Source organism: Alligator sinensis, unplaced genomic scaffold, assembly GCF_000455745.1.
Source record: "Alligator sinensis unplaced genomic scaffold, ASM45574v1 scaffold1185_1, whole genome shotgun sequence".
Taxonomy (NCBI): Eukaryota; Metazoa; Chordata; order Crocodylia; family Alligatoridae; genus Alligator; species Alligator sinensis.
In genome coordinates, this window is record NW_005842900.1 from 244145 (window position 1) to 256241 (window position 12097).

The following is a 12097-nucleotide window of genomic DNA, read 5'->3' on the forward strand; positions in this document are numbered from 1 at the left end:
AGGTATCTGTATCTTGGGTCTCTCCTCTATGAATCAATTTCCTTCTTTCCTGCCCTCTTCCCTGTTAGGAAAGGTCCCTGAGCTGTCCACCCAGCTGAAGCCTTTGGCATTATTCTTCTGGCTAGATAGGTGTTTGAAGCTAAGGCCTTGCCTGCTTTAGAGATATCAGACAAGGATAACTTCCCTCCCTTGAGTCAAAAGCACCAAAGATAAACACACTTCAGCAGCTTGCTGGTCAAACTGATCACCCCTAATGAGCAGCTTGGTTCTGTCCCTGAAGCAGTCCAGCTCCGGGGGTACTTACTTGTCCAACATGGCATCATCCCAAATCATGGGGCCAGGGGTTCCCTCCACAAGTTCAGAGTCACAGAAATGCTTGGTTTTTTATCCCTGTGAGTCACAGGCAGTGGATCCTTCTGTGACTCCTAAAGGGCAGAGTGAATGTCAGAGCTGGGAGGTGACTTCCGGAAAGCCAAGGCCTGGAAGGAAGGATTTTTCTGCACCACTTAAAAAAGCAGTTGGTGCCTCTTGTCCCACAGCCACCCACTGGCCAGATGGTGCCCAACAAAGCGAGGAGGAAGGCACTCAAGGCAAACTCTGTCCATCTGAAGAAGCTCAGAAAGGTCTTGTTTGAGCCCAGGGCAGCTGAAGGGGAGCAGGACCATGAAGCAACTCTGGTTCCCCAGATGAAGAATGGGGCACAGGCCTTGTGACAATAGCTTTCAGGTGTCTCTTCTGGGTATTGTCAGGCTGACTCCCAGATTTGTGCATGCTACCTCTGAGGAGAGCTTCCCAGTATGTTTCTAACTCTACCTCCCAGGCAAGAGGGTCCTCTGTGTCCTCCTCAGAGCACTGAGGCTCTCTCTCTACTTTCCCCTGGACAAGTCACACAAACATGCAACCTCTGTCCACTGGGCCAGGGCCAGATATAGAGTCTGGGGTCACTTGCATGCCAGTGCACTGCACCATGTAATACAATTCCTTAACTCTTCATAAGCCCCATTTTACAGATAAAGAAACTGAGACACAGAGAAGACTACTCCAGGTCCCACAGTAAATAAGCGGCAGAGCTGTGTGACTCCTGACTCTAGGTTCGGTGCCCTGACCATGGCTCTTCTTGTATTCCTTCCCAGTAACATATGACTTGGTCCATATAAACATGCCAGCAGTTGTTAACTCTTTAGAGTGCCAGAGGAATATATTTTTTAAATGTGCTTGCATTGAACTTCTGAAGGTTTTCTTTTTAAGTCAGAAAGGAGCTGGGGAGTAGGGAATGGGGAATGGAGCCTCTCTAGAGCATGAACTTCTGTTCAGCCCTAGGGTTGTGACCAAGTCAGGTACACTTGGAAGCTGTTCAGTGATCCTTATGTAAAATGAGTGATTGGGTCTCGTTCCAGTTTCTAATGAGGCAAAATTGCTGTCCCAGCAGTTCTCTTGGTTGGCATTTTGGGCAGAAATGGAGTCATGGAGAGGGAACTCTTGTTTTGTCTTTGTGGGCAAAGCACAGTAGCAGGGTGGGGGTTGTTAACTGCCCTTCTGTTAACTGTGCTTATGCCCTGTGCTGGGGAAACAGACATCTTCTGTCTCTAGGGTTTTCCCCAGCACTAAACTCTCCTGGATTGTTTAAGACCCCAGTCCTGAACCTGGAGTTTCATGCAGACAGGCAGACTCCTTTGAGTCAGCCTGTCAACTTCTTCTGGATTGGAGAGGAACCAGTATGCTACATGAGGCTGCATATTCACTCCCAGCCCCTTCCTATGGAGTGAATGTGTGCTGGGGGAAGAGACAGAGAAGCACTTAACTTCTTGGAGGATTGAGAACCTCCAGGCTTCAACTCCTAGCTGTTGCCTTGAAACCATTACCTCTGTGTTTTCTTTCTGCAGACTTGAAGATGAAGGAGCTGCAAGGTGAGGACCTTATCCCTAGACCCTGGCCTGTCTTCTCCACTGCTTGGTAATCTCATTCCTTTAGCATCATGGGCCCCTGTCTGAATGTTCACACTAGTCTCTCAAACTTCCCAAGGCTCAGGATCTGTCAATGGGCTGTGCTTGCTTTGTGTCTTCCCCATAGTATGGTCCCTAAACTGCATGCCCCAGACATTAGGAGGACAGGATTTATCTTCAACACCACATGAATCTCAGCTCTGCATTCAGGGGACAGTAGATAGTGCTGCCTGAGGGGAGCTGGGTAAAATGAACTATAGACTACCAAACTTTCTCACCAGTTTGGAGGTCTGTGGATAGGGGAGAAGTCTTGGAAGGGAAGAAAGAAGGAAATGAAGCATGGGTAAGGAGTTTCCTCAAAGAATTAGCTGGCGGGAACTCTAGGCCTCTGATCCCAGGAACCAGAGGCTGCCAAATGCCTTTAAATGTAGGAATAAGCAGTTGAGGAACTGTCCTCTTCCATAATTAAGGGATCTCTTCAAGCTCCTGCCTCCTTATCACTGAAGTGCAGTCAGCCAGAGCCACTGCCAGCTTCCTACATTACAGAGAATGAAGAGGGGAAATCCAGTGATTTCTCCATACAGCTAACAATAAAATCCCCTTCCCTATGGAGGGGTCGGGTTGGGGGAGGAGACCTCCAGCAGGGGTCTTCAGTGGAGGGATCCAGGGTTTCTTTGTGTCCTCTCCATCTGTTGTAGGAGGAACCAAGGCCACTTGCTCCCACCACCCCATGACAGTCCAGACCCACCCTCTCCACTTCCTTCTCTGTAAGCCCATGTTCTTCATGCTTTGTCCTCCCCATGGCATTAAGTGGAGCCTGGACCCATTGTTCAACTTTGCTGACAAAACAAGTTCTGTCTTTCCTTCTCTAGTATGTTCAAGTACACAGTGGCATCATCCCATGTGCCTCAGTGACCCAGAAACAGTTGTTCTCATTGGTGGAGAAGGAGCCCAGCAACAGTCTTGTAAGGATCCTTTCTGGACACTACAAACTGGTGAGAAGTTTGGGGTGGGATGGGGATTGTGTGTGTGTGTGTGCGCGTACGCACGCAAAGTGTCTGTGGGCAGTGGAGAGTTGTCCTTAGAGAAGAGGTCTGGATGGGGACTGGCAGGAGTTTCTTCCATGCTGTGCACTTTTCTGAGGGGCAATTGAGGTATCTAGCTGATGTGCCACAGGGAGTCCCACTTTGTTGTTGCAGGGCCTGGCTGCCATGGTGTCTGGCTTCAGGGGGTTTATGTTGCACTGTGAGCTTACAAAGGAGGTGGGCAACATTTATTCGGGCGAGGGGTGGGAGAGGCTGGTGGGTAAGAGCCCTCAGCTAATGTCCCTGCGTTTTGAGGGATGGTGTCCCCTCTCCTAGGAGTAACCTGTGAACATGCTGGTGACTCCAGTATGACCATGTGAAGCAGGAGTGGAGTGGATTGGGTATATGCACTGAAGTAGGCAAATGATGGTGTCCCCTTCGGCACACAAAAGCCTCACAGTGTAGTGAAAACTGTGTGGCTTTTGCTCTATGCATGGAGCTCTCTGCTGAGAGAGAAGCACTCTGGAGCCTAGTGGCTCCGTCCCTGTGGGTGGGTGTCCCCATGATGCTTTATCTTGCCTTGACATGTGTCATTACTCTTGCTTTCTTTTTTCCATTGTCCCTCCCCTTCTTGTCTATTTTATCCTTTATACATATTTGTCCTTTTTCCGTCTTCCTTCCTCCCTTGGTGGCTCCAGTTCCTTTCTTGGTAGGAAGCTACATTTAGCTGAGGCTGGAAGGCATTCATTGGTTGCATGCCATGGGCCACAGTCTGAGGCTACAGCCCTGTACAGTTCAGATCTTGGCCACATTAGGAGCTGTGTAGGATCAGGCAGTGGGAGTTGGGTAGTTTTCCATGACTAGGTGCAGCAGTGTGTTTTGCAGTGTGTGTACTGGGGAAGCACGGGAGGGTGAATCCAGGGAGTTACCACTTTCTACACCTATATTGTTCCTCATAGATTTCATAGATCTTAGGGCTGGAGGGGACCTCATAAGATCATCAGGTCCAGCCCCCTGCCCAAGGGGCAGGAAGTCAGCTGGGGTCAGATGACCCCAGCAAGGTGAGCATCCAGGCATTTCTTGAACATATTCAGAGTAGATGCTTGCACCACTTCTGGGGGTAGTCTATTCCAGACTCTAGAGACTCGGATGGTAAAGACATTTTTCCTTATGTCCAGTCTAAAACGGTCTTCCAGCAGTTTGTGACTGTTAGACCTTGTCTTCCCTTGGGGTGTCCTGGTGAACAGACATTCTCCCAATTCCTGATGCACACCCTTTATATACTTCTACGCAGCCACCAAGTCACCCCTGAGCTTTCGCTTTTTCAGGCTAAAGAGTTCCATGCCTCTCAGCCTGTCCTCATAAGGCCTGTTCTCTTGACCTCTGATCATGTGCGTGGCTCTCCTCTGGACTCTCTCAAACTTCTCTACATCCTTTCTAAAGTGCAGAGCCCAGAACTGAATGCAGTACTCCAGCTGTGGCCTCATCAAGGCCAAGTTAAGTGGGAGAATGACTTCTTGGGTCTTGCTTGAGATGCATTGGTAGATGCAAGCCAGAGTTTTATTTGTTTTGCCAGCTGCAGCATTGTATTGGTGGCTCATGTTCATCCTGTGATCAATCATGACCCCCAAATCTCTTTCGGTTGTGGTGCTAGTGAGTGTAGCACTATTGAGCCTATAAGTATGATGTGCGTTCTTTCTCCCGAGGTGGAGCACCTTGCATTTCTCTGTGTTGAACGTCATCAGGTTTTGATTGGGCTACCTTGTGAGCCTGTCCAGTTCGGCCTGAATCCCCAACCTATCCTCTAGCATGACTGCACTTCCTCATAATTTGGTGTCATCTACGAACTTAACCAGTCCGCTTCTGACACCCAAATCCAGATCATTTATGAATATATGAAAAAGTACTGGTTTGAGTACTGAGCCCTGGGGGATGCCACTGATCACCATGTGCCATGTTGACTGAGTTCCTTCGACTGTCATTCTCTGGGTCCAACCATGGAGCCAGTTCCCCAGTCATTGGACCATAAGGTTGTCAAGGCCGCAGTTCCCCAATTTTACCATGAGGACATCATGGGAGACCAAGTCAAGGGCTTTTTTGAAATCCAAATATTTGATGTGTCACCTGGTTATAGAAGGAAATGAGGTTGGTTAGACAGACCTTTTCAGCTCTGTCTCCTAGCTAGTTAGCTGGCCATACTTAAACACAGAAACCCTGCTGTAAACCTTTCCTTTCAGCAATGAGGCACTAAGGGCGAGGAATGAAAGGAGCAGGGTCCTGAGAGGCTTGTCCAGGGGAGGGGGGGTCATTTGAGTCTGAGAAAATGAAGGGTTCAAAACTCCATCCTGTCTACGGGTGCTGCTCCTACAGATGATGATTTCTAGTTCCCAGTGGATCTGCCCCTTCTGAGCTCTGTGCCACTCTGCTTATGGGCCACATTGCCACGTATGATTCGGACACCAAATGTGTCTATGTCTTCGGGGGTGCGAAGGAGGGCACACACCATAGTAGCATCTGCATCCTGGACACAGCCACCTGGAAGTGGCTTCCTATGGCTGTGAGTAATGGAGCTTTCTCAGGAGAGGAAAAAAGTGTGGGGATGGTGGGGAGAAGCTGGGGAGAAGCTGCTAGGAATGCAAGAGCAATGTCTCTGGGCCCTGGGACATGCCCTCACACTTGTTCCTGTCCTTATGTTTACATTGCCCCGGCTCAGTGTCACAGGCACTGTGAATTGTCCACTGTTTGTCCAGCTGTGGGAGGGGTAATTTGTTGGGAGTTCTCAGAAGGACAAAAGAGCTGGAGAAAGGAAGACACCCTGTACTCTGAATGCTCAGGTCCTGAAGGGAAGCCTTGGCTACCTCATTAGCACCTTCTATCTGAGATATTCTGGTGCTTTACAGGCACTGCTTATACCTCACAACATCAACAGCTGCCAGGGCACAGAAAAGGAAATGACTTGCTTAGGGTGACCCAGAAAGGCAGTGGCAAAACTGAGACTAGAACTCACAAGTCCTGACTGCTATCTATTGTCCAAACCACTCTCCCATGCTTCTTCTAGGTAAGTCTGCACCCCTAGGAGTTGAAGGGACAGCGGGTTCCCCAATGGATTTTGCTCTAGTTTCCCATTCTAGTTTCCATGGTGCAACAGCTGCGTCTGATCATAGGGTCCTGATCAGTGGAGGCTGCAATGTTAAAGGGGCCTTACACTTTTTACCTTGGTGAGTAACTCTCCAGCCCCTCCTCAGAGTTGCTGTTGGCTGTGGTAACACTGGTCTCTCTGGCATGTCTAGCAGCCTTGTGTTCAATCTTTTGTGCTATCCCTGGCATAGAGGTGATTGTACTGGTGGTGTCCTTTCTGTTGCAGACACTGTCACATGAAACACAGTAACCCACCATGACCTCTGCTTTGTGTCCCAATCTGAACAGATGCTGCTCGACCTGATCTCCACTCATCTGCCTGATGTTGATAAAGAAAGAAAGGGCAACCACAGCCTATGCACACTGCTTGTCTTCCTTGGCTTAGACTGTGCTGGGACTTTCTATAACAGCACCAGCAGGATCCAGTTGGACCTAGGAGAAGAGGCAGCACTTTCTGAGGCCCAGCCTAGAATGGCAGGGATTCTGTGCCTGGGCAAATAGAGGCAGTGATGGCTAGATTGTGGATGGCAATAAATGAATCAAAGCTATGAAATGAGGAGTCAGCATCCATATGTTGCTGAAATCTACCTCAACAAAAGGGACCTTGGATGGGAAATCTCTCTGTGAGAGTTGCAGAAGCTTCTTGCCTGTTTTGAGGTCTGTGGACACACAGCATCAAGTGAGGTAGCAATCTCCTGACTTAGCCTTGCTTTAAAGCCTGTGCTTTGATATCTAATTACCCTACAAAGTCTCAGTTGAATCTGCAGTGTCCTCCTCACAGTGGAAGTTTTCCTCAGAGACTTGGGCAATATGTCTTTTGCTTTCTCCTTCTACACTATCTCACTTTGTTTCCTTGTCCCAAATCCCACTTCTTTTTGGCTAATGTGTGAGTGGCTCTTCCTGCCACCCTAGAAATGAAGGTGAATGCATGGATTTAGCCATGCTTAGTGAGAAAAGAGTTATTGGCTCTAGGGTGAAAACTGGAAAGATGGCACTGTAGGGTGGCAATATGAAATGTCCACCAAAGCTGGCTGGGTTTCTGATTGCCACAACTTGGAAAGCCCTCCAAAGAGGTTCCTCTGGTTTGGAAAGACTGCTGGATGGATGAGAATTTCCTCTTGGGAAATTTTTGGAGCAAATGAGTGATTAACTTTCTAAAACTGGCAAAGTAGCTGAAAATCTGTCTAGTGCCATGTTGTGGCAGAAGGCCACCTCTGTTTCTTCCCATAAACTCTGCTCTGTGATAATTTGGTTAGGATGTGCCCAGCAGAGGATACACACCTTACCCTATCTCTTTAGGTAACCTGAGTTGGATACATTCCTGAGGGAGGGGGGAAACCTGCTCCCTCTGCCTACGTGACTGGCATCATATACCTGGGTGAGGGGCTTGCTCTCTGGGGAGCTAGGAACTGCCAGTCTGCCCAGCCAACTAGTAATGCATTTCAAATTGGTTGGCTGACAGCCAGCAGGTGCTGGCCTCCATTGGACCAGGTAAATGAGGTCACAAGGGCTATATATAAGTTAAGGACTGCCCAGGAGGAGGGGGCAGCAGCCATGAGGAAGACTCAGAGAGAGAAGAGCTGGACCATCTGAAACTTGCTCTCTCTCAAAACTCATGATCAAGGAACTGTCTGCCTCCAGAGGGAATCTCCACCTGCCTCTGGATGATACTTGTGAGTAAGCTACCTGAGATCCAACTAGATATATAGTTTGCAGTAACTCAGATGCATGATCAAAGGCTACCCAGCCATGGGAGTTTGCTCTATGGGATTTCTCTGATATTGCTCTACCCTGTACCCTATTCCAACCCTACCCCTTGTAACCAATAAAGTTCTCCTTTGTATCTAGTGTGGGAGACTTTTTGGGAGTGGGTCTAGATTATGCCTTGGGGTCCCCTTGGTTTGGCTGACTAAGGGAGACCACTACTTGTGCTTCTGACTGAGGGAAGCATTCCAAGTTCTTGAAGTGAATCAAGTACCCTCAAGGGCTACTAGGCCTGTTTCCCAGGGTGCACAGAGCCAGAATAAAGCCCAGCCCTCGGTGGCGGCAGTGGAACCCCCAGGTTAGTGGGTGTGCTCCAGGAAGGGGGTCGGCCAGACGTGAGGCACCCCCAGGGAGGCACTTGGAGCCTGGAAGGTGGTTGGGCACAGTGAGGTGGGTTGCTCAATGCAGGAGCACCCCCTACTGGCGATTAGCTTTCTAAAATTGGCAAAATAGCTGAAAATCTGTCTAGTGCCATGTTGTGTTTGGAGTAAGCTGTCCAGGGACTGGGAAGAGAACACTGTTCTCTTCAACTAATGGGAGATGCCAAGACATCAGTGACAGTAGGGATGAAGGGAAAATGCACAGATTAGCTGTCCCAACAACAGGCTTGAAGGACTAGCACAGATTACCTAGCAGCCTTGGACCACTCATCACCCTTGTGTAGGAACTATAAGGCAAAGTAGCTGTCAGTAGTTTCTTACAAGAGCAGGACCCATCCTAGGCTGGGGTCCAGCTCTCTACTTGGGTGTGGGCCAGACACACTTACAGCAATGTAAACTAGCAGATGCACCAGTGATGTCAATGGAGTTATGCTTTAATTGTAAGTACAAGGACAACAAGGCCCAGTGTGTTAATAGCCTAGTCTTACTCTCCAGGCACTGAGTGTCTCTTTAACACTTTTCCCATGGCTGGTGAAACTCAACTAAAGAAGCCTTCCATAGCATGCAACTAGAGTGGGCCTGATGCAGTAGTCGTTGTTAAGTGATGTTGCCCTCACCTTCCAATATAAAACGACTTGGGTATCTTCAGCTGAATCCAATTCTGTGTCCAAAGTCACACATGTGAGATGCTTTATGACCACTGTATTTTTTTATTCTTTGTAGTGACACTTAAGGTAGTTAGATACAATCACAGGTAGGTGTGATGTCTCCCTAAGGTAGTGATGTCTTCAGTGGATTACCCACATTGCTTTCAGAATGACTGGGCAGGAGTGCTCCCTCCCTTTCTCCTTGGCTGATGGTAAGAATGCAACAGTACCATGGCTTCCTGTAAACACAGGAGTGTAGCTGTCCTCCTCTATGCCAGGTGTTTTCCATATATTTGCTGCCCACTTGATTTTTAGAGCATAATGGAGCCTACATATTTGAAAATCTTAGGCTCGCAGCTCTGCAGGGGTATCAGGCTGCTTGGTAGGGTGGCTCACTTGGAAAGCCTCTAACTCCAGAAGAGTTTTGTTGATTCTGGTTATCGTGGGGTACAGAGCAAGGTCCACTTTATATCTGCAAAGGGAAGAGAGAGCGAGTTGGACACATCCACCTAGATAGACTGGACAGCAGCAAGTGGTAAGTGTGAGCACAACAGCATACCTATTCAATGAACCCTCAGAGCTGCAACCAACTCAAATGGAGGAAAAAGTGTGTTCTTCCCATGTATTAACTTAGCTTAACCATAAGGTTTTTTCTCTCTCTTCCTTGTACTTAGTGTTAACTAGTATGTGGTAAGAACACACTTTTCTTAGTATGGATGTTTCCTGGGTATCTGTTTGGGGATGCGGGTTTGCTTCCTATATGACTTATGTCTGAGCACTTTTTCCCCTTTGGAGGAAAGCACTGGCTAAAGGAGGTCTCTTCACTAACAGCTTTTGTTCCTTCAAAGAGCTCAAGTTCCCCCTTTCCTGCCGCATGGTAGGTAGGAGATAAAATGTGCAGACAGCTACCAGTCTAGCTCTAGAGGCTTTGTGGAAGAAACCCCAGCTCCTCTCATGCTAAGAAGAATCACACGGTAAAGATGGGAGGTGGGGAGAACATATTATTCTAGTATACCTGAGCATCAACAGAAGAAAGATCAGGCTTGACTATCAGCTAAGCATCTGGAGTGGGAAGTGGAGTCCATGGTGTTAACTGGCCCCTAAAGCTCATCCCTCATTTACCTTTCAGCATTGTACACCTGAGGGACCAAGCACAAGTCAGCCATGGAGACCTGCAATGGAGCAGAGAGAACTGGTCAAGGCAATTTAGAAATCACCCTACTGCCCGTTACTTCGCTGTCTGTGGGCAGTCATCCATCCCAGAAGCCAGTTCCTGCCATACATCTTCCCCCCAGCATGCATACATGCTACCTGTTTTCTACTTGGATACTCTGGAATTGGTCCTGCACAGAACAGGGGTTGCCTTCCTAACTGAGCTCCCTCTGGGGCTGAAGTGGGCATTTGCTTCAGCTCCAAAGTACAGCTAAACCCTTTGTGGCACCAGTGGAACTCGGCTGACAGCAAATGAGAACTGCTGTTCAACGTGCTATTGTTTAGTGTTCCTTTTTTCCCTTGACATTCAACTTGTATAACAGATAAAATTAAAAGGAAGAGGGGCCTGGCTAGCTCCTGGCCTGGCAATAGGATTAAAAACTTCACACTTGTTTGAGCAGGTCACTCACAACTGATGCTGGTGTAGGGCTTATAGGCTTTTCTCCAGTTCTCAGAGAGATGTCAGTTCCCATGATATAATCTGACATTAATGCTGGTAGTCTCAGAAGAGTAGGACATGGTAGGGCAGAGTGGAACCTTAGTGACTAACTTGTTCAGAGAGGCATAAGCTTTCATAGGTAATGTCAGATGCTAGCATGGCTTCCTATTTACCAGAGAGGCCATGAGGCCTGAACATGCCCATGACAATGGAGAGGTGTCATTACAGGACAGAGAAGCAGTAGAGTGAATGCCCCTCTGCTGTACCAGTTTGGGGAGATTGTAGCCCTACCATCCAGCCCCTTTGTCTTGCCCAGATATTTATTTTTTCAAAGTTACTACAATGACTGGAGATCTGGTTTAGAGCAGGAGATGCTTTTGAGTGTCTGTAGCCCCACAGCAGGAGCAGTCTGAAGACCAGTTCCTCTAAACGAGTTTGCCAAATGATAGCACGTGCTCAAGCCTGACTGAGCAGTGGCAGTAGCACTGTTGCTATACAAAGCTCCTTTCTGCCTTATCATGGGTGGTGGTGGGGGGCAGTTACTGGTTTTCTAGCCTCAGCAGGGCGTGCTTTTTAAAAGCCCTGTTGGCAGCTCTGGAGCTGCAAAGCACAACTCCCTTTTTGAAAGCTAGGCAGGGGGGCAATGTAAAAAGGCTGCAGGGACAGTGACCCCTGGGAATCACTAACAGCTGCTTACCAGGAGCCCTAAGAGAGCTGTGTTTACATGCCCTGGGAACCAATTGCTAGTGACAGCCTGGAGGACACAGGGCTTCTATGGCAACCCTGCCACTGAGCAAACAAGCTCAAGTCTGTCTCCAGAGGGAGGTAGGAGGGAGGGAGCCATCCAATGGGGAAGGAGAGGTAGCTATGAGCCTGTAAAGCTAGATAAGAAAGCCTCACTCATTTACATTATAATAGCAGCAGGAGGCCCCAGCTGCCCTGCTAGGCACTGTACAAACTCAGTGAGAGACAGTCCCTGCCCCAGAGAGCCAAGAACCTGAACAGGCAAGCCAACAAGTGGGAGGATAATAACAGGACAGTGTAAGCAGCTACCTGTCTCTGTGTGGCAGCTCCCCAGAGCACAAAGGATGAACTGCCACACACACATTTCTTTCAGGACACAGTTTTGTTTCTCAATATAAAATTTAAGCAAAATGTCATGGCACAAAACATTTCAGTTCCTTTGGGCTTTTGTCCCTAGAGGCATCTGTCCTCTTAGGTTCTCCTGTGCAAGCCTTTCATCCCTGTCGCTCTCCCTACACTTGCACAGCTTCTCATAGCCCTGTATAGGGAACACCTGATCACCTCCCAACTTGTTCTGCTAATAGATTTGGGCTGGCTTATTCCATGACGTTCATCACCGGGGCACAGAAGGGAATTGGTGAGTTTTTATTCACCAAGGTGCCCCCGGGGGTTACAAGAAATAATGGCCACAAGCTAGCAGAGAGCAGATTTAGACTAGACATTAGGAAGAACTTCTTCACAGTTCGAGTGGCCAAGGTCTGGAACGGGCTCCCAAGGGAGGTGGTGCTCTCCCCTACCCTGGGGG

At 48.5% G+C, this 12097-nt stretch overlaps 2 protein-coding genes across 6 annotated transcripts in view; one reads left to right on the forward strand and one right to left on the reverse strand.

Annotated features, from left to right (window-relative positions):
• TMED8 (transmembrane p24 trafficking protein family member 8) overlaps positions 1-6790 on the forward strand; it is a 28855-nt gene extending 22065 nt beyond the window's left edge. The window contains exon 8 of the mRNA XM_025192167.1: positions 6395-6790. The gene's annotated coding sequence lies outside the window, so the exon portion shown is untranslated. The remainder of the gene's footprint in view (positions 1-6394) is intronic.
• Positions 6791-8940: 2150 nt separating this feature from the next.
• The window catches only part of GSTZ1 (glutathione S-transferase zeta 1), a 13966-nt gene continuing 10809 nt past the window's right edge, over positions 8941-12097 (reverse strand). For 4 of the 5 annotated variants that reach the window (XM_025192172.1, XM_006035955.3, XM_014525838.2 and 1 more), the window contains 2 exons: positions 10020-10069; positions 8941-9369 (listed from right to left, as the gene is read on the reverse strand). In XM_025192172.1, the coding sequence (XP_025047957.1) occupies positions 9243-9369; positions 10020-10069 (177 nt within the window). In that variant the 3' untranslated portion in view covers positions 8941-9242. Of the gene's footprint in view, positions 9370-9912; positions 10070-12097 lie in introns of all 5 variants that reach the window. The other variant, XR_003091862.1, reaches the window with a different exon arrangement.